This window comes from Oryctolagus cuniculus, chromosome 1, assembly GCF_051225735.1.
Source record: "Oryctolagus cuniculus isolate XC-2025 breed Fujian yellow rabbit chromosome 1, ASM5122573v1, whole genome shotgun sequence".
NCBI classification, from domain to species: domain Eukaryota; kingdom Metazoa; phylum Chordata; class Mammalia; order Lagomorpha; family Leporidae; genus Oryctolagus; species Oryctolagus cuniculus.
The window spans coordinates 51,110,734-51,133,470 of NC_142867.1; the positions used below are offsets into that span (position 1 = coordinate 51,110,734).

Genomic DNA, 22,737 nt, shown 5'->3' on the forward strand with positions numbered 1-22,737 from the left:
TGCTGTATAGTATTCTATAGAGTACATATCCCATAATTTCTTTATCCAGTCTACTGTTGATGGGTATTTAGGTTGATTCCAGGTCTTAGCTAATGGGAATTGAGCTGTAATAAACATTAAGGTGCAGACCGCTTTTTTGTTTGCCAATTTAATTTCCTTTGGGTAAATTCCAAGGAGTGGGATGGCTGGGTTGAATGGTAGGGTTATATTCAGGTTTCTGAGGAATCTCCATAGTGGCTTAACCAGTTTGCATTCCCACCAACAGTGGGTTAGTGTCCCTTTTTCCCCACATCCTCGCCAGCATCTATTGGTGGATTTCTGAATGTGAGCCATTCTAACCGGGGTGAGGTGAAACCTCATTGTGGTTTTGATTTCCATTTCCCTTATTGCTAGTGATCTTGAACATTTTTTCATGTGCCTGTTGGCCATTTGGATTTCCTCTTTTGAAAAATGTCTATTGAGGTCCTTGGCCCATCTCTTAAGTGGGTTGCTTGTTTTGTTGTTGTGGAGTTTCTTGATCTCTTTGTAGATTCTGGTTATTAATCCTTTATCTGTTGCATAGTTTGCAAATATTTTTTTCCCATTCTGTCGGTTGTCTCTTCACTCTCCTGACTGTTTCTTTTGCAGTACAGAAACTTCTCAATTTGATGCAATCCCATTAGTTAATTTTGGCTTTGACTGCCTGCACCTCCAGGGTCTTTTCCAGAAATTCTTTGCCTGTGCCAATATCTTGCAGGGTTTCTCCAATGTTCTCTAATAATTTGATGGTGTCAGGTCGTAGATTTAGGTCTTTAATCCATGTTGAGTGGATTTTTGTGTAAGGTGTAAGGTAGGGGTCTTGCTTCATGCTTCTGCACATGGAAATCCAGTTTTCCCAGCACCATTTATTGAATAAAATGTCCTTGTTCCAGGAATTTGTTTTAGATCCTTGATCAAATAAAAGTTGGTTGTAGATGTTTGGGTTGATTTCTGGTGTTTCTATTCTGTTCCATTGGTCTATCCATCTGTTTCTGTACCAGTACCATGCTGTTTTGATTACAACTGCCCTGTAGTATGTCCTAAAATCTGGTATTGTGATGCCTCCGGTATTTTTTTGTCTGTTCCACTTAATACTTTTGGTTGAATACTGTAATCAATACACAATTATTCTTAAGTGCTGAAACTTAACTGAAAAGTGATTGCTGTTAAATATAAGAGTGGGAATAAGAGAGGGAAGAGATGTGCAATTCGGGACATGCTCAAGCTGACTTACCTCAAACGGTAGAGTTAGAAACATACCAGGGGATTCCAATTCAATCCCATCAAGGTGGCATGTACCAATGCCATCTCACTAGTCCCAGTGATCAATTTCTGTTCACAATTGATCATAATGATAGGACTAAGAACCAAAGGGATCACATAAACAAGAATAGTGTCTGCAAATACTAGCTAATAGAATAAAAAAGGGAGAGAATGATCCAACATGGGAAGTGAGATACACAGCAGACCCATAGAATGGCAGATGTCCTAAACAGCACTCTGGCCTCAGAATCAGCCCTTAAGGCATGCGGATCTGGCTGAAAAGCCCATGAGAGTATTTTAGGCATGGAAAGCCAGACACTCTGGCAAAAAAAAAAAAAAAAAAAAAAAAAAAAGACTAAATGAAAGATCTCCATGAGTGAGATCCCAGTGGAAAGAACAGGTCATCAAAGAAGGAGGTACCTTTCTCTGAAGGGAGGAGAAAACTTCCACTTTGACTATGACCTTGTCTAAATATGGTAAGAGTCAGTGAACTCAAAAGGCTTCCATAGCCTTGGAAACTCATGACAAGAGCCTAGGGTGATTACTGATGCCATAAACAAGAGTGTCAATTTGTTAAGTCAACAGCAGCAGTCACTGTGCACTACTCCTCATGTAGGATCTCTGTCCTTAATGTGCTGTACATTGTGATTTAATGCTATAACTAGTACTCAAACAGTATTTTTCACTTTGTGTTGCTATGTGGGTGCAAACTGTTGAAATCTTTACTTAATATATACTAAACTGATCTTCTGTATATAAAGAGAATTGAAAATGAATCTTGATGTGAATGGAAGGGGAGAGGGAGCAGGAAAGGGGACAGTTATGGGTGGAAGGGAAGTTATGGGGGGGGGGGAGAAGCCATTGTAATCCATAAGCTGTACTTTGGAAATCTATATTCATTAAATAAAAGTTAAAAAAAAACTTTAAAAATAGAAAAAAAGAAAGGTTACTTTAGCAACATCCCTCCAACCTGGCTTTACCGCTCCCCCCAGCCCAGCTGCACTGACCTGCACCTCCCGCGTCAGGGCCAGCTCCAGCAGCTGGCCAAAGTGCTGCCCCAGCGTGCTCAGGGTCTCACTCACGCAAGCCTTCATCGACTTCAGGACATGCTCACTCTCAACCTGGAGGCACCTGGGCAGGAGAAACAAGGGGGAGAGTCACTGGAAGAGGCAAGGGGTCAGCCCAGAGCCCTCGCAGGGACCGAATCTGGACCCACTCCAGACCTGGGGTGTGGTGAGAGTGGGCTAAAGGGAAAGAACTTCCTGCCTCCAACTCGCCCCTGGGTCCCTCAGTGTGCAGGGAAGTGCCAGCTGCCATGGAGTAACAGTCCCTGCCAGGGGGGCAAACGGCCATCAGAGAACAGCACATCCATCTCTGCAGGCTCCTCCCTCATGAACCACCAGCCTTGTGGCCAGAGTCCATCTGCTCCAGTGCTGGGGAGGGAGGGTGGAAGCCTTGTGGCCAGAGTCCATCTGCTCCAGTGCTGGGGAGGGAGGGTGGAAGCCTTGTGGCCAGAGTCCATCTGCTCCAGTGCTGGGGAGGGAGGGTGGAAGTCTTGTGGCCAGAGTCCATCTGCTCCAGTGCTGGGGAGGGAGGGTGGAAGCCTTGTGGCCAGAGTCCATCTGCTCCAGTGCTGGGGAGGGAGGGTGGAAGCCTTGTGGCCAGAGTCCATCTGCTCCAGCGCTGGGGGGGGGGGGGGGGGGTGGAAGCAGAGGGCTGGGGGCCAAGGCTTTGCCACAGCTCACTCTGGAGCTGGATGCCAATGCCTGCGGCCCTCTAAGAAACGGCTGCCTACAACGTGCAGCAAGCAGTCTTGAGGATTTTCTCTGGACAGGAAGAACAGAGGGGAATCAGGCTCACGTTTACCCCTGGGGCCTGAGAATGTCCTACCTAGGCAAGGCAAGCCAAAGCCCCCTGAGAGCCCCAGGCAATGCCAAGCTCCAAGTTTTGCCTTCAGGACATGGGGCTGGGAACGCTGTCAACAGACACTTGGAGGTGTGTACACACGACAGGGAGCGTGTGTATGTGTCTGAGTGTGAACAGAGGTATGTTTATACATGTCAAATGCAGGAAGGGGTGTGAATTTCTGTGATTGTGCAAGAGTGTGTTTATCTGTGCAGGAGCCAGTGAGTGTCTCTGAGCATTCGTGTCTATGGAAGGATGTGACAGTCTGCTCTCCCCTTGCCTTGACTTGGGCGAGCAGCAGGTCTCTGAAAGTTGTGGGAAATCTTCCCCTTGTTACCAACTTCTCAAAAAATCTTTCTTCCTATACCCCAGGCTCCCCTCTGCTTCTCATTTTATCCCTGAGACCAAAAGATAGGATAAAAAATTCCAAACAAATTATCCAAGCTTTCAAAAAAGTCAGAGAAGAAACCTCTAGGTGCCCCCGCCATCAGATCTCCCCATTCTGTTTCCGAGAGAAGGCAGCAGCTCCATCCTGGGCTGAAAGATGGGCTGGCAGACGCTGGGAGGCCCTGGCCCCGGACATACCTCTCTGTGATGGCCGAGAGCTCTGAGCACTTCTCCATTAACAGCTTCTCAACCTGCAGAAAAGCACAGCAGTTGTTCTCGATTCCATAGCGTTGGTGAGGACCAACTGCTGCACCAGCTGTTCTGGGACACAAAGATAAGGAACCAAGTACTCTGACTTGGGGAACAAGTACATCATAAACTAGATCCCTGAGTGATGCGGTGGCAAAAGAGATCACTGTCAGCTGCTTTGGAAGCCCTACAGGAGAAAACCGAGCAATTCCTTGTGCCGGGGGATCTGGGATACTTCAGTAAACACAGGCTACTTAAGCTGGGCTTTGAAGCACCACTAGAAGTTCATTGTCTGCAAAATGGACAAAGGACAAGTTAGAAGCAAAGAGCAAAGTACTCAGTTGAAAAGTGCATGAGGTAACACTCTGAGCTTTGAGAAGAAGGTTCAAAATCATGGGCTGTGTAATCAGAGAATCTTGGGTTGAAGCTGCTCGCACCATCCAGTGCATCCCTTCGGGCAAGCTAGTGAGCCTCTTGAAGCTCTGTGTGCTAATGAATAAAATGCAGAGGACAATTGTAATACATTTTAATCAACTGCTTTAGTTTATATGTAAAAACTCACTTAGTCCTCACAATAAGTCTATGAAACAAATACTATTATTATACCCACTAGGATCAAGGAACAGGACAGAAAGAAGTTAAGTACATTGCCAAGGTCACACAGCAGAGCTGACAGTTGGACCTAGGCAGCCTTACCTCAAAGTTGGTGTATTTAACCATTAGTAGCTTTGCACAGTGGTGGTGCCTGCCTCTCAGGCTGCACAGGTTAAATCAAATGTGTAAGAACACCCAGCACAAGCACTTGGTAGAAAATCAGTTCAGATTCTAATAGTCTTTCTCCACTCCTTTACCAAAGAGGGAGGGAGGGAGGCCCTGGGGCAGCAAAGGTTCACTCAATGCAGTCCAGACCCACTCTTCTCCAAGGCACCCCTACTCCCAGCACCCACCCACCTCCATCCCGGGGCAGCTGACCTGGCTCATTTCCTGTGAGGAACTCCTGCTGGCAGCAGTGTACTCGCTGACCATGGAGCGGGCGTGGCAGGTGAGACGCACGCTCATGCTGTGCACACGAGCCCAGCGGTCTTGGGCCAACTTCTGCCCGATTCTGCGCAGTTCAGTGCTGATGACCCAGCCCCGCTTGAGCAGCAACTGCAGGGGGTCCCCAAGGCTGGGGCCACCCGCCAGGATGAGGTCGCCCTGTGCGTCCTCCTCCAGACTGATGGGCTTTGCCTGCAGGACGCACATGCACTCACACTCGGTCATGAGCTTCAGGTCCTCCATCCAGCGCTGGACTGAGTCCACCTGCATCAGGTGCAGCCTGCAACCAGGGAATAGTGCCAGGAAGACCATCAGTACCCCACAGTTTCCAAGGGCTCCAATTCCAGTCCATCCGGTGTTTCCTAAGCATCTACTATACGCACTCAACACTGCTTCTTCCATTCATGAACCTTTGTTTTAGAGATAGTAAGATGGAGGCAGAGGCCAGTGCTGTGGCTCACTAGGCTAATCCTCCACCTTGTGGCTCCGGCACACCGGGTTCTAGTCCCGGTCGGGGCGCCAGACTCTGTCCCGGTTGCCCCTCTTCCAGGCCAGCTCTCTGCTGTGGCCAGGGAGTGCAGTGGAGGATGGCCCTAGTGCTTGGGTCCTGCACCCCATGGGAGACCAGGAGAAGCACCTGGCTCCTGCCATTGGATCAGCGTGGTGCGCCGGCCGCAGCGCGCTAGCTGCAGCGGCCATTGGAGGGTGAACCAACGGCAAAAGGAAGACCTTTCTCTCTGTCTCTCTCTCATTGTCCACTCTGCCTGTCAAAAAAAAAAAAAAAAAAAGAAGATGGAGGCGAGAAGTTTTGAGGATAAGTGATTAGACTAATAAATAACAAGCCATGAAGTCTGACAGAACAGCAGATGGTCTGTACAATAAGGGTGAAATGGAAATAGCCCAAATTATCAAATAACACATTAAGTGAGCTCTGGCATAGCAATGTGGTTATATAGTATACATGTATTTAAAATAATGCTTTCCAGAATATTATAGCAAATAAAAATGTGTATGTAAAACAAGGAAAGCAGTATGCAAAATGTAACTGCACACACAACAATTACAAGAATGTTAAATAGCTCTGTCTAGAAAAAATATATAAAGATATCTAAATGCTAAAGGCTCTTTGAGTTGTAAAACTAAAGTCTTTAATTTTTTCAACTTTTTACTAATTTCCAAATTTCCTATAGTGAGTATGGATGTCACTTTCATAATGGAATAAATTTAACTCTCTTAAGTATAACACCATGAGAACATAGATTAGTTCCGAAGATCTTAATCAAATAAAAATCACTCTAAAATCCCCTTAGTCAAATAAAAGCCAGTAATAGCAGATAATTAATGAAGCATTGGACATCTGTCAAGAGCCTTAGTTTAGTATCACATAAGTGCCAGGCTCTGCAGGAAAAACAGAGACGGAGATGTCTAGCCTCCATTCCCAAGGAGCCTTGACTCTGCCTTAAGAATCAAGACAAATGAATGAGAAGTTAAAAGCCAATAAGAGGCTTCAGCACCATTTTACAACAGAAGACATATGCAATTAACCATGAAGGCTGAGCTCAAGTCCCGTTGTCTCTGGCTAGTAATAAGCCTTCCGAAGAGTCTTTCTGTGGCTAATCCTACATCCCTCAAACCATTCTCCACCTGCCCTCAACTCACTCAATCATTCTACAAATAGGCCTGCAGGCTCTACAATATGACAAGTATAGATTGAAGACCTGGGCTGTGACAGCAAACAGATAATCCTTTCCCTTGTGAAAGTTAGATTTAGTAAGAGGACCATCAATTTTCAAAATAAACCAACAAGGTAGCAATATGTTGGTGGCAGTGAGTGTTAGGAAGGAAAAGAATAGAGAAGACACCTAGAATGTATCAAGGATGGAAGGGACAAACAGGCATTGCAGTTTAAAAAAGTGGGTCCAGGGAGGCTCACAGAGAAAGGGACATTTTGAGCACGATGTGAAAGACATGAGGAAGCGAGCCAGGAGGATGTCCAGTGAGCATTTGTTCCAGGGAGAGGGAATGGCAAATTCAAAAGCTCTGGGGCAGTGAAGTGACCTGGAGATGTGTGAGGAATCCCAAGGAAAAGTCAGCCAAGATGGGAGAAAAGGTAGAAGCAATGGGGGCAGGGAGGTGGAGCCTATAGGCCTGCAAAGCACAAGGTGAGGACTTCACTTTTATTCTGGGTCAGTACAGTCTAGGGCACCAATGAGGCCCTCCTGGTGAAGCAAAGCTATCAAGTACAGTTGAAGCAATGAAGGCATACTACAACCATCAAGGTTAAAGTCATGTCTTCATGCTTATGGATATTTAATGAGAAGGAGCAGCACTTTCTGAAAGATGCAGTTGTTTGGGTATAAAGCTTTCAGATGTAATTTTTTTAACCAGGTGGCATATAATGTCTAGCCATGGAAATTACGTGTGTGTTTGTCTAATAGGAAATTGCCTATATTAAACTATTAAAAACAAAAACTCACCAAAGATCTTTCTGTCTCGTTCATCTTTCATGAGGCTATTGTATTTTTTTTTACAGAATTTGCATATACACATATCTACACGTTTGGGTCTACGCATATGCATACAGACACAGATACAGAAAAGAGGGAGAAGAAAATCGCCTAAAATATGAAATCACAGCATGCTGCTTCCTATTCTACCTTTATAAACTCATATTTAGCTTCTCTGGGGCGGAACTGAGCCACATGTACTCTGTAGACCACTGCTAGTCTTCACACCTTATTATCACTCTCCTGTCATTGCACAGCCCCGCCCCCAGTTGACTCATGGTGACCTAGGAAGAGTCAGTTCATATTTTTCCCCACACTCAAATTCTTACACAGACCTATATTTAAGAATATATACATATATAGAGTTTTCTGACCCACTGATTGTTTTAGAAATATGACCATAATATATACACACCTAACCGTACTTTGATCTTCTTACTTAACACAAAAATCCCTCCAAGTCAACAGGATTCTAAAACATTATTGCCAAAGTCTAAAACTTATTCAGCTTTCATATATACCAAATTATCAAATAATTTTTTCCATTGTTGGGTATTCATTTTGTTTCCAATTCTTGATGACTATCAACAATGCAGCAGTAAAACATTCTCATACATATATGCCCTTTCATGTCAGTATCTCAAACCAGTAACACAAATCTCCAAGAGTAGAACTGTATTCAATTCATGTGGACATATTAACTTCCTAAAGCAGCAATGCTTCATATTCTCCAGATAAGGTATTAGGCTTTCTACCTAGATTCTGAAATGGGTTGTTCCTCTGCTCAAATACCTCAGTGCCCTCCCTCCCCACATCCCCAGGCCATTACTCCCTGATTAAGTAAAAACTCCAGAGCATAAGATAAGAAACTTCCATAATCTGCGCCCAGTCTCCCCACATATCTCCATTCTCCACCTTCTCCCAATTCTTAGTGTCCCTGTCACAAACACACTCTCTACACTTCAGGCACACTACACCCACCGATTTCCCAACCACACCACCCTCTTTCACAGTCCCTGGTAGCCTCGAATATACTTAAAATACTCTCAGACTAAAATCCCCTTTCCTTCTTCTCTAACTGGCAAGCTCCTATTCACTCTGCAAGACCCAGCTCTACTATTACTTCCTCTAGAAAGCCTCAGCCGAGCTCCTCAGTACCTCCCCTGGGTCCCCGCAGCATCCACTGGTGCACTAATAACACTCTTTCACAGCTGATATTTCTCTGAACTCTCAAGTCCCGGGAGGGCCAGTCCCATGCATCTGACATATGGCCTGTGCCCAACACGGATCAGTTACTCAGTTAATACACACCAAGACATGAGTGATCAAATGCCAGGCATTTATTGCTATACCTCTGTACCATACGGAAGATTTCATATGCTTTCCTCCTCACTCAAGCTACCCAGAGAGCACCCGAGGCTGACATGATTAATAAAGGAATATAAAAGTTGGAAATGCATATTGTGGTTGTGTTCCAGGGATGCACACCTGGGAAACAATCTGACCTAAGGCTCTAAAGAGGCAACAGATGTACTGGTCATTCCACCCCGTGACTCATTCGCTCCATAAACACTTCGCAGTGGATGTCTGCTACTTTGTCTTCCCAGCATCCCTTCTTCCCTCTTCTATCAATAGCAGAGACAACTCACACTAGCTACTCCTTATGTGGCTGCTCTGGCCTCAGGTTTTCCCTCTTTTTTTGAGAAAAGCCCCCCTCCTTCGGATTCTATGAGTGCCCCTGGTGGTCTTGTCTGAGCAGTGTAAAACTTCTGGGTTACAGTTGGTGGTTGATGGGGGTTGGGGTGGGAGGGAGCGCCAAGGGCCTGAACCATGCTGCAGTAATTCATTCTCTCCAATTGTGACACTTAGAACCAAGAGTCACAGAGACTGGAGTTACCACACAGGGGTCATGTTAAGGATAGTGACTTCAGTTGTTCCATGAGAAACCACAGGATCATTCAGGGAGTGAGGAGATAAATCCAAGAGTTGATTTCTATTGCTTAGACCAAAAGATCCTTCCCTAAAATGCAAGTGCACAAACCACTAGGCAGTGATGAGTTGGTGTCATTCCTCAGAGTAAAAGTCTTCTGGGAATTCAAAGGAGAGAGCCATCCCTTCCAGCTGGAGAGCAGGGCAAGGTACTTGGAAGAGGAGGCTGTGCAGCTGGGTAGGGTTTGTACATGTCAGGATAATGGGAGCAAGTTCCAGAGTGGGGCACTCAGCAGGACAACGGGCAAATCCTTTGGACTAGAGCTGTACATTCTGGAAGAGCAGGAGCTGCAAGGAAGGCAATCAGAAAGACAGAACAGGGCCCTGGTCTTGAGAAGCCTTGGATACCAGAGCAGCAGCAGGGTGTTTATGGTGCAAGCTCTAACAAGCTGTCAGAGAGGCAAAGCACAGCAACAGCAGTGGTGACCGAGAGGGCTGGTAGGCCACACCACACCCAGGAGAGCGCCTGACACAGCGGAAACCCATGTGCCTGGGCTCAGGGTCAGCTTTCCACATGACTTCCTGAGGAAGAGCTCTGGGACTCTCTGAAAAGAGAAACTTGGACCCCCTTACCTCTGGCCTGCAGGAGAAAGAGCCATCCCAGCCCTGCAGTCACGGAAGGGCTAGGAAACAAGAAAAGGGGTGTCAGGGCCACCAAATGCCCCAGGCCTGGGCTCATCCTGACACATCTGCTTAGATCCCAAACTCATATTTTTATCTAGCCCTCCACCCCCAGTGCACACAGATCTTGCTCCTCAAGATCTTTAAAAAATTAGAATGAAAGTGAAATTTCAGAAGCTGTGTTAATTAAAATCCTAGTTGATTCCTCACTCAGCTAGAAGAAGTAGAAAAAAACAAAACTATTGATTTCTCCAGGATCTGTGTTTTTGTGGCTATGTCTGTGTTTGTGAACAATTCATCTGAGTGGGTGTCTGTCTATATTATCTGGATGCTTGTATCTGCATGTGTGGGTGTCAGTTTTTGTTTCCCTACATGCACAAATACTCAGCTGAGTATGTGTGTGTTTATGGGTCTTAATGTCATATAAACTTGATGATTAAAAACAGTGGGGCATGGGCTACACTTAGCATCCCTCTGTCCAAGAAGAGAATATCAAAAGGGAAGAAATAAAGTAACTTCACAATGGAGAAACCTGGAAGACACCACCTTAACTAAGTGCTCGAGGTTCACCTCACCAAAGAGAAGTCATGTCCACAGCATGCATTCTGGTTACAGGATGATAAGAAGCCTACCTCCTCCCTGGGCATTCATCCTCCAAAAGATATAACTTCAGTCTCATCATGGAAAAAAACATCAGATGAACGTAAACTAAGGAATTATCTATAAAATACCTGGTCAATCCTCTGCAAAGCTGTCTGAGGTCATCAAAAACAAGAGGAGACTGAGAAACTGTCCTAGACAGGAGGAGACTAAGAAGTGATGACTAAATGTAATGTGACAAACCAGGTGGAATCCTGACACAGAAAAGGGCCATTCACTGAAAAAAAAAAATTCAAATGATATCCTGAGATATTAGCAGCAATATCTCAAGTAACTGCAACAGACTAATGCTGATTCCTCAGCTGTGACAAAAGCAGTGGGGAAATTGGATAGGGGGTCTACAGGAATATCCTGTACTATCTTTGCAACTTTATGTAAAACTAAGACTATCCTAAAATTGTAAAGTTGAGTTCTAAAATACAGAGTAGATAGGGGAATCCAAATGAATTTCTCTTCCCTCCAGGAAGAGGTTCACTTCCCTTGCTTCTTCCCCAACCCAATGCACAAGCCAAACCTGGCTGTCTCTCCAGCTTTGTGTAGTGAGTCCCACGGGAGGAAGACCTAGAAAGCCTATGCTGCAGAGAATGGGCAGGCAAAAACCGGCTAAAGAGCAAGTATTAGACCCCTTCTCCAAGAACCTGGGAGAGGAAGGAAAGAAAGGGGACTCTAGTCGGGCTGGCAGGTACAAAGTGTTCTCTCAGGGGAAAGGAACAGGGCAAACCCCACTGATATTTTTCTCCAGTCCAAAATGGCTGAATCCCAAGCAGGCCTCTTGTACTTGTGCTTGGCTGCCTTGGGGAGCCCTTCCTCAGAGGCCCTCTGCTTGGCTAATGGTGACTGTGCTCCCTCCTTATTCACCTGGACAAACAGGCCTAGAGCCAGATCCTCCTCAGGATGGAGCAGCCTGCAGTCTTAGGGCCATAAGCAAAGGAGGACCTAATCCAAGCACAAGCCAACAAAGCTTGTGTGTGGCCACCTGGAGGTACAAAGACCTAGCTCGCTTCCCATAACCTGTATGTCTTTGGGAAAACTGCTGTTTCATTATTTTTTCTTTTCCTGAAAATTCTGAAATGATATATATATATGTATTGAAATGTAATATATGCACATCAAAGTGAACAAATAACAAAAAATGCAGTTTGATGAATTTTCAGAAAGTCAACACATCCATGGGCCCAGAACCAGATAAAGAAACAGAATTATTAGGAGAACCCAGAAGTCTCTGCCCTCTTCTGGTCACTCGGCACCCTGACTTTAACAACGTAAATTAGTAGTCTTCAAAGTAAATTTCTTCACTTCTTTGAGCCTTGATTTATACCACTGTAAAATAGAAATAACAGAACCCTCTACACAGAGTTGAGGGAAGTATTGATTAATTAGTGAATGGGATGGGCCTAGCATACTGCATGACACAAGGAACAGTTCCCCTTGCTGCCCGTTCCCATATCAACATTTTCATTCCATGTGTTGGGCACCATGCTGCGTACTTTATATCAATTATTTGATTTACTCCCCAGGTCTTTTTTCTAACATTGGTATTATTGGTATCTCCATTTTATAGATGAGGAAACTGAGATACAGAAAAGTAAAACCACCCAGGTAAAAGGTGGTAACATTGATATTGAAACCTTGACCTCCTAGATTCCAAAGTCTGCCCTTAACCTGTTTGCTCCCCCTAACCCCTACCCTTTTCTAAAAGAAAAAAGTGAAGGGTGGGGGGGATGAGAGGAGTAAAGAAACAGCCTTGATCCAGGGAGACCAGGACCACATTCCCATGCAGGGGCTTCAAGCGCCATTCTGAGAAACAGCAGGATGAAGGAATTTGTGAGTCACTGACTGTCTAAACTCTGGGAGAGTGGCTGGTGCTGTGGTGCAGTGGGTTAAAGCCCTGACTTGCAGTGCTGGCATATGATATGGGTGTTGGTTCGAGTCCTGGCCACTCCACTTCCAATCCAGCTCTCTGCTATGGCCTGGGAAAGTAGTACAAGATGGCCCAAGTCCTTGGGCCCCTGCACCCATGTTGGAGACCCAGAGGAGGCTCCTGGCTCCTGGCTCCTGGCTCTAGATCAGCTCAGCTCTGGCCGTTGCAGCCATCTGGGGAGTGAACCAGTGGATGGAAGACCTCTCTGTATCTACCTCTCTCTATAACTCTGTCTTTCAAATAAATAAAATAAATCTAAAAAAAAAAAAAAAAAAAAACCTCTGGGAGAGAGGGTAGAGGAAAATGAAGAATGGCAGGCCCCAGGGGCGCAGACCTGCTCCAGGGTGTTCACTTGCAGGAGCCACCTTCCCGAGTGACAGTCTCAGAAACGAGGATGGATACGGCACAATGGCGAAATCACAATCTGGTTTTCTTTAAGAATGAGCTGAAAATAACTTATTTTTAGACACTGTACAGATCCCTCCTCTTTCATCCAGCAACACACACACACAGTGGGAAGAACAAACAGAGCAGACCAGTCAGCTGCGGACTCCCTGCCTCCTCGTACCCCCGCTCAGCGGCTACTCCCCACACCCTGTCTAGCTTGCACATCTCACTTAGGTCCGGGCCCACGCTGACCAGGCCAGGGAGGACACTGGGAGGTTATGGCCCACCAGCACAGAAATTTTAATGAAACAACTCTGTCATCTTAACTTTCTTACTTAAATGTGAGAAGATGAGGAAAACTTCTAGGAAGATGACAGTGATGGCAGCTTAGTTTTTAATGTCTACAGGTCTCCACACAAATACTGACAGAGCAACCAGATAACGGAACTCCCCTGAGTAATATTTACAACAAAACTGAATGACCAGGTATCTCCAGAAGCCACAAAACACAAGCAAGTGGAGACAAACCTCAATAACTGTGGGACCTGTTCGGTATCACTTTAGGACAAGAAGAAGGAAGTAATAGGGTGGCTTCAGACAACATGAGAAAGGAGAACCCCAAAACTGGGTACTTACCAGAAAGCTCAGTATGAAAATTTGAGAATAGTAGTTGAAAGTAGAAGGGTGCTGGTCTCTTTAACAGCAGGTGAGCACAAGGGGTCTACTGTGAATTCCCAAACCTCACCCAGCAGGAACCTCTTCTATAACCAAGTACCACATTAAACTTCTGGGAGTAGAATCAGAATTGGGTAGGACAAGTACAACAGAGGTAAAAGACAGAGATATTTAGATCAATGTGAGGGAAGGAAGCAGAGCTAAGAACTCGCCATATTTTGGTCTCTGGACAAAAACAAAAGTCAGTGGAGCTCTAGGAAGTCAGAAGAGCTTTCTTGAATCCTGTGTTCCTCTAAAAGTTCATAAAAGCTAATTTTACTTAAAAACGGGCAATAAAAATTATTGCAATATTATCCCACACATAGCTATTTTTAAAAGAAAATAAAGAGCAGAAACATAGCCCTTCAGTGAGAAAAGGCCAGGAAAATGCACTCATGAAACAGATAAAATCATAATTTACTATTTCAAAATAAATTTAAAAATCTTAAGAAAATGACATAAGACTTAGAAGAAAAGCATAAATTCTCAGGAAGGAAATTGTCCTAACCCCAGAAATGATCCAAAATAAAAGAAGAAAAATCACTTTAGAAACAAAGCCTCTACAAGAAACACATAATATCCTAAGAAGTCAAAAGTAAAAATTTTCAAGAATTTAAATGAAAAAACAAGATCAAAAGAATTTAATAGGGCTGGCGCCGCGGCTCACTAGGTTAATCCTCCACCTGAACACCGGTACCCCGGGTTCTAGTCCCGGTTGGGGCTCCGGGTTCTAGTCCCGGTTGCTCCTCTTCCAGTCCAGCTCTCTGTTGTGGCCCAGCAGTGCAGTGGAGGATGGCCCAGGTCCTTGGGCCCTGCACCCATGTGGGAGACCAGGAGGAAGCACCTGGCTCCTGGCTTCGGATTGGCACAGTGTGCCAGCCGCAACGCGCCGGCTGTAGCAGCCATTTGGGGGGGTGAACCAACGGAAAAAGGAAAACCTTTCTGTCTCTCTCTCACTGTCTAACTCTGCCTATCAAAAAAAAAAAAAAAAAAGAACAGAATTTAATAGAAAATGGCAAATATTAAAGTTATGTAAAGATGAGCCAACATTCACACAGTTAAAGTTACTGTGGAAAACACTCAAAGCACAGGAATAAAATAAATACTAAAAACTATATCAGGAAAACTTTCTTGTGGAGGAAAAAGGATTTTAAAGTGCATATTTGGGGGCATAGCAAGTTGTAGCACAGCAAGTCAAAGTCAGTGTGTGGGACACTGCACCCCACATTAGAAGACCTGGGACCATGCCACCCTTACACTTCTGACCTAGCTTCTTGCTCATGTGCCTGGGAGGCAGCAGATGACGGCCCAAGAACCTGGATTCCTGCCACCCACCTGAGAGACCTGGATAAAATTCCTGGACCCTAGCTTTGGCCTAGCCCAGCCCCAGATGCTGTAGGCATTTGGGGATTACCAGTGGATGGAAGATCTTTCTTTCTCTGTCTCTCCCCCTGTGTCTGTAGCTCTGCTTTTCAAATAAATTAAGTAACATTTTCAAAAAATTGTTAGAACTATATATACAAAGGACATACTTCATACATGAAAACAAACACATAAGACATTACTTAGTAAGATTATGGATAAGAGAAAACAAAGTCAGGAAAGAAAGGAGACAGACAGGAAAAGAAAAAGGGAGGGAAGGAGTCCTTTGAAGATCTAGAAATAAGTGCTTGTGGATAAGGGACAGAAAATTATGCTATTATTAGATTATTTCCGAGAAAATATTTTATATCAGAAAAAAATGTAGAGTTGTTGATTTAAAACTCTCAAAGAAATAAAGTGTAAGCCAAGGATTTTCTATTAATCCAAAGTGCTGTCAAGTGTAAAGAGAGAAGGAATCCTGAGTTCCAAGGGCAGAAGTGACATTGGTCAACAATCCTTCATGAATAATCGGGAAGCTAAAATCAACAAGCCCTGGACACTGATTCACACAGATGATGACTGAGAAGGAATAGCCAAAGATGATATCCAGATTTTAATGCGAGCACTAAATGGGTAGGAGGAACAAAGTGAGAAGACAGATTGACATAGGGTGAGTCCAACAGAACCACCAGCTCTTTTGTTCAAGAATTCCAGTCCTAGGCCCAGTGTTGTGGCATAGTGGGTTAAGCCATGGCCTGTGGCGCCAGCAACTCATCTGGGTGAGTCCCAGTTGTTACATGTCTGATCTAGCTCCCTTCCGATGCAACCAAGAAAGCAGTGAAAGATGGTTCAAGCGCTTGGGCCCCTGCCACCCACATGTGAGACCTGGAAGAAGCTCCTAGCTTCAGTCTGGCCCGGCCCCTGGCCATTGTGGACATTTGGGGATTGAACCAGTGGATGGAACACCTTTCTCTCTCTCTCTCTCTCTCTCTCTCTCTCTCTCTCTCTCTCTCTCTCTAACTCTGGCTTTCAAATAAATAAATCTTTTCCAAAAAAAGAGAATTCCTGTCCCTCTGTCTTAGAACTTCATTCCAAAAACCCCCAGGCATTCCCAGCATCCATGTAGAGTGTGCAGCCCACATACTCTCATAAGTCCCACTCTAAATATTTATTCACTCATTCAATAAATATTTACTTAATGCCCCCAATGTGTCAGGAACTATTCTAGCTGCTTGGGATCCATCGATGAGCAAAACAAATCAACATCTCTGCCTCTGTGGAGGGGCCACTGGAGCAGTGGGAACAAACAATAATAATCAATATAATAAATTTAGAAATATACTATGTTAAAAGCAGACTGCTTCCAGTAACAAGTAGAGGTAGAGTAAGAGTAAGAGGGACCAAGATTGCTCATGTGGGAAGCAGGGAGGTAATTACTATTTTATATAAGTCGTCAGTGTAGTGTAGTATCATTGAAGGTAGGACCTGGGCCAGTAATTTCAGGAGGTAACAGAATTAGCCATGTTGCAATGTGGGTACTGAGCAGTCCTAGAGGAGGGAACGGTTAGGGCTGGGCAAGAGTATGCCTGGTTTGTTTGAGACAGATCAGGGATGACTGGCTGGAGCAAAGTGAGCAGGGGAAAGCACTGGTAGATGGCGAGCTCAGAAAGGGATCAGACCCGATCACATGTGGCCGTGGAAGCTGTTGTAAGCACTTGGGGTTTTTCTGAGTACCACCAGGTGTCAGCTGGGTCCACCCAGCCCACACACCTCTCTATAATGCACCCTGGAAGATTCTTTCACTGAGTGCTTTCTAAAGCCAACACATAGAGCAATAGAGTGACATAACCTCTGCTATGCACTGAACTATAAACTATTTACCAAACAGTTAATTTAAGCATAATTATTTATGCAACAAGCTATAAATAATTTACAGTGTGATCAGTGTATTAACTTCCAACCCCTCTGCAAAGGGTCTGGAAGGGCCCCAGCCAAGTGTGACTAAAGGAAATGTGACTGTACCGATCTTAATATTTTCCAATGTTTTCATTGTCCTGCTTCCGATCCCCTTCTAAATCTCACGCTCATCCACACAGGACTTTCTGTGCATCAGGCTCCAAGGTCACATTTAAACAGAGAGCCTACCACACTTAACCAGTTCACAGCAACCCTGTTTCCAAGTTGGTGCAGACCTCCTGTGCAATATCAGACACATTAAGGATATTGTCTTCCCTTCAATGGCCTCTAAAAATAGAACCTTTATCCACCTTTTATTTGAGGAATGGTCAATTTTCTTCTGTGCTTCTCTGAACTCTCTCCCATCTCCATGCCATGACCTGCTCTAAGCTGTGGCAGTAGAAGGAAGTTTCAGGTTAACATTACTCAGAAATCCCAATTTTCAATGTTCACTCTACCACACAATGTTATGATTGGTATATGTGTTCCACATAATTTCTTATTAGTGTAACTGTTCAGATAACAGGGAAGAGAGAGAACCTCACGTTTTTGGATAACCCTTAGAGTGCTGGGGAAATGGAAACATGGACCACCATCACATCTTAAAGCTAATGCTAGGAGTAAGGGGGAATGGACCATGGCACTACTGTCACTTTGTTGCATCCATTTCTCCAGGCTGGGCTTGCTCTCAATCCATAGGAGGGTTACAGGGTAGAGCAGAGATTTGACTACTCTAACAAATCATTTTTTAATGTAACACAGTTCCAAGCATGCTATAAGAGAAACTATTTATTGAGTACCACTTGTGTACAAGACACATATAAAGTACTTGCACATATGATATCAAACTTATATGATTCCCATCTTACAGAGAAGGAAAAACCAAGGCTGAGAGAGGTGCTTACAACTAGTCAATGATAGTGCCAAGACTTCCGCCCAGGTCCACTTGACTCCAACGCCTAAGCTCTCACCACTCCTGAGTCTGTCCAGCATTCTAACAGTGCTCCCAGCCATCTCTATTCAGAAACCCAACAACACTGAATGTGGCTGCAGGCAACTGCTTCCAGCCCAGATGAACCAATGTGTACACAGAGCTGCCTCCTCTCCCTTGACTCAGAACCCCATCTTGTTTTTTGTTTTTTGTTTTTATTTTTTTATTGCCAGGCAGAGTTAGACAGTGAGAGAGAGAGAGAGAGACAGAGAGAAAGGTCTTCCTTCCGTTGGTTCACCCCCCAATGGCCGCTACGGCCGGCCAGTGCACTGTGCCAATCTGAAGCCATCAGCCAGGTGCTTCCTCCTGGTCTCCCATGCGGGTGCAGGACCCAAGGACATGGGCCATCCTCCACTGCACTCCTGGGCCACAGCAGAGAGCTGGACTGGAAGAGGAGCAACCAGGACAGAATCCGGCGCCCCAACCGGGACTAGAACCCAGGGTGCGGCACCGCAAGCGGAGGATTAGCCTAGTGAGCTGTGGTGCCAGCTTCAGAACCCCATCTTGTTAACTCTCAAACTCTGGCATTTTAGATGGACTCTGATTGAGGGGAGACAACATCAACACCACCTGGCTTTTCATGAAATCATGAATGCCTTACATCTAATCTCTTAAAAGGGTGTGCAGGAGTGGGCGCATTGCCAGTGTATGTATGAGCATCAGTATGAGGACAGCAGCAGCAAGTAGATCTGATGAAGAACCATCACTCCTCCCATGCTCACCTCTCAAAAGCTGTGTGCCTGTGCACAAGACAAGCACCACTGGAGCCTCAATTTCCTGACCTGTTCATGGCCCCCTCATTTCCAAACACTGGCCGAGCTTCACCGAGGTCTTCCAGTCCCCCGGCTGGGACTTCCAGCCTCTCACCTTCCGTGCATGCTGATTGCTTTCCCCACCTCCTCTTCACATTGCCTACCCACACGCATCCTTGAAGTCTTGGCTTTAATATCTCCTCTGAAGGTGCCTTCTATTCCTAGATGAGTTCACATCTCACGTTTACTAGGGGTCTATAGCACCCTCTCTTAAACCTGTCATGCTCCATCCCAATTGCTTCCTTGTAAATGTCTGCTTTATCCTGTAGACTATATGCAAAGCCAGCATGCTTCCCCTGGCACTGGACCTGACACAGGAAGATACATTCATGGAATTGAATTAAGTTTAAACATCTACCAGGGGCTGGCGCTGTGGTGCAGCAGGGTTAACACCCTGGCCAGAAGCGCCGGCATCCCATATGGGCACTGGTTCAACCCAGCCACTCCACTTCTGATCCAGCTCTCTGCCTATGGCCTGGGAAAGCAGTAGAAGATGGCTCAACTTGGGCTCCTGCACTCGTATGGGAGATGCGGAAGAAGCTCCCGGCTCCTGGCTTCGGATCGGCACAGTTCTAGCCCTTGCAGCCAATTAGAGTGAACCATCAGATGGAAGACCTCTCTCTCTGCTTTTCCTTCTCTCTCTGTGTAACTCTGACTTTCAAATAAATAAATAAGTCTTTTTAAAAAATCTATTAAATGGGGTGGTGATAACCTGTGCTATTGGTCTCATTGGATTGTGAGATCCGAGGGAGATAGAATCTGTAATCATTACAGGAACATTTACTGAAGACGCACCCTGTGCAACTGTCCAGTGGACCACTTTAACATGTTGTACCCTGTGAGGAGGGTACACCTGGGATTTTATTTTTACAGATAAGGAAACTATAGCTTGGAAAGAGTGGGTAACCTAGCTAGGATCACACAGCTTATAAGTGGTCAAGTTTGGCTCTGAGCCCAGCTCATTGGACTCTAGACGCTGTGTTCCTGAAGTGAACTATCTGATGAAAAGGCTGTGCTCTGTTCAAATACCAGGTTCAGCATGATTGGTTACACAATATCAATGCAGCCTCACATGTGGGAGTCTGGCTAGTCCTACTGTTTATCCTCAGTCTTTGTGGTGGTAACATGGGATCTGATGTGTACACCAAAACACATTCAGCAGGGCAAGTATTTGGCCTACTGGTTAAGATAACGTTAGGAAGCCTGCAACCACATTGGAGCACTTACCTGACTTTTGTACCTGTACTTTTGTTTATACCTGACTCTGGCTCCTGACTCCAGATTCCTGCCAATGCAGGCCCTGGGAGGCAGCAGCTGATGGTTCAAGTGATTGGGTTCCTGCCATCCAGGTGGGAGACCTGGATGGACCCCTAGCTATAATGGGCATTTGGGGAATAAACCAGGGGAAGGGAGCTCACTTGCTCTCTCTCTTGCTTTCCCATAAATAAGTAATTTTTTTAAAGGAAAGCAGTGAACTTTTTCATTCCTATTCTGTTCTCCTTACTTAAAGAAGAATACTTTTATTTGCCAAAGTGGAACGTTTGGGAGATTCTCAGGTCTAATGACTCCCTCACTATCCTGAGACCTCAGTGTGGTTCTGTGACATGCAGGTGAGGGTAAAGAAATCACCACTAGAGGGTTTCCAAGAGCTAGTTACAATACCATCTGCAAGGTTCCAGAAACTGACATCGGCCCCCGGAACCCGGTGGGAGGACCTGTTTCCCCCAGAAAGCCCTTGTTCTACTTGCAAGCCTCAGGCTCGGACCAAGGATTTTCCATCTTCATTTGTGGGAAGACTGCAGGAACAAAATATCCTCCACCTTGGGCTGCCCTGGCAGCTCTGTCCTTCAAAAAAACCCTCAAATGCAGGGTCCAGGAGACGTGTCCTATACCTGCAACTCCTACAGCAGCACATGGAGAGGCCAGGCCCGGAGCGTGACCTCCACATGTGTTCGGTGGGTCTGCTAGCACGAGCCTGTTCCAAGAGCTGAGGCACAAAGGTGAACAGGAGAAAACTCAGCCCTCATGGCACTCCGCCAAGACAGGCAGGGAAGCACCAACCACCCAATCTGGTAAATGGAACAACAGTAGCTAATGTGTTGAGTTCCAGCGTGGAACCAGGAGGGGTTGTAATCCTCCAAACATTTTATCTCCTCTAATCCTAAAAGGACAATTGCTACTCCTGTTCGGGGATGAGGAAGCTTCTGCTGGAGAGGTCGCGTGGTGTGCAAGTTGGGGAGCCATTACTCAAACCCAGTCCCCCAGAGTCCAGAGTCTCAGCTTTTATTAATAAACATTGCACGCTGTCAAGAAGCCATGAGCAGGACAGTTTGGGATCACAGAAGACTGAGGGCCTGACTCTGCCTGGGAATATTTACACAAAGGAAATGACATTTGCCCTGGTCCTTAGAGGACAGCAGATGGCTAGGACAACAAGGGCAAAAGGACTTCCATATACAGGAGACACCGTGTGCTTAGGCCTGGAGACACAAAAGCAGTAATATTACAAGAAGTTTCCCTGACCCAGTGCATCAGGGGCCTGTGCATGTGTGGCCAGGAAGGAGTCCAAAGAGAGATGGGGACCGCCTGATCCAAGACCATGAATGCCATGATTAAGAATTTGGATTCAATCCTAAAGGTAATTTGGAGCCACTGAAAGCATTTAAGAGGCGGACAGTGAGCTAATTATGCAAATCATCTGTAGAAAATAGACCAGAGCAGGGTTTAATACTAGACCAGAGGGTGGCCTGTTGTGAGATGATGGTCATAAAATGGAGAGAGAGGACAGAAGCCTGAAAAAGGCAGTGGCATGGGGCAAGAAGATACGCAGATCTTGGAGGGTGAAGAGGAGCTATGGGGGGCAGGGAGGGCAGGACCAGAGTGGGCTCCTGGGGAGTCTGCACTGGCCAGCATAGGAAAGACGTCCAGGGAACAGCCAGCTTCTGTTTCACTTGACTTCTGTTGTGAGGCACCTGTGAGGTACACAAGGCCACATCGGAAGTGGGGCCCAGGCCCTGCAGAGAGATGCCCCAAACAGGGCCCAAGCTTCCCAGGGAGAACAGCCATGGTGAACCCCACATGGCCTCATCACAAGGCCACCAAATCCCAGCCACGGTCACTGTGCCGCCACATAATGAGCTGCTCTTCTCAATGCTTGAGTCTACGGACTGTGGCTCATTAAGGTTTTGGACTGCATTAGTGCTGAACTTCCCATAATTGCATAGCTCGCCTGACTCTCTGTCATTAGCTCTCTGGTTCTCTGGGCTCCACCCCTCTTATTGGATTTGCTGATTGACCCAGCATAAGATGTCTGGTTAAATAGGGCCACCGGGCTATGTGGTGGGGGCTGCCCCTCCCCTGCCCGCCCCCCTGTTCTCAGGGGTTCACCTGTCCTCATTGATGAACTTCAAGCTGCCATCCCACTACACAGACAATCTTTGCTTTGCAAGAATAGTCGGCTGGTCCTATCACTCACAATGAGGCAAGGAACCAACAATTGAGGTCAAGGCAGAGGGACTGGAAATGAGTCACATTCCCTTCATGGTGGAAAACCACCAAGTGGGAGCCTGTAGTGTCTCTGGCCAAAGAACCAGAGGGGCCAGGGGCCAGGACTGGGTCATTGGATTTCCTCCTTCTTCATGATGAGCTGGAACCTACACCTGATGCTAATAAAGAGGGCCTCTGGGCCTGGGGAGCAAGGAGGGCATCTCAGATGGAGACAAGGCTCCCAGGAGCCCTACCTGGCTCCCAACAGATGTCTCCTCCCCAAGGCGCCTGTCACTGCTCTCTGATGGAGGCTTTCCCGGACATCTGGAATGAGGTGGCCAAGCCCCCAAATCTGGACTTTCTGGAGTCTGGCAGACTGCAAACACAGAGCCAGCTGCAACCACAGTCGTCTCCACATGCCACGCTACTGGCCAGATGACATGGTTTTCATTTTTTGTGCTTTTTTTAATA

At 45.9% G+C, this 22,737-nt stretch overlaps 1 protein-coding gene across 10 annotated transcripts in view; it reads right to left on the bottom strand.

Annotated features, from left to right (window-relative positions):
• INSC (INSC spindle orientation adaptor protein) overlaps positions 1–22,737 on the bottom strand; it is a 139,283-nt gene that overhangs the window by 66,241 nt on the left and 50,305 nt on the right. For 9 of the 10 annotated variants that reach the window (XM_089328409.1, XM_089328387.1, XM_089328395.1 and 6 more), the window contains 3 exons: positions 4,795–5,140; positions 3,772–3,824; positions 2,289–2,412 (listed from right to left, as the gene is read on the bottom strand). In XM_089328409.1, coding sequence (XP_089184535.1) covers positions 2,289–2,412; positions 3,772–3,824; positions 4,795–5,140 — 523 coding nt within the window. Of the gene's footprint in view, positions 1–2,288; positions 2,413–3,771; positions 3,825–4,794; positions 5,141–9,929; positions 9,971–22,737 lie in introns of those variants that run through there. The other variant, XM_089328410.1, reaches the window with a different exon arrangement.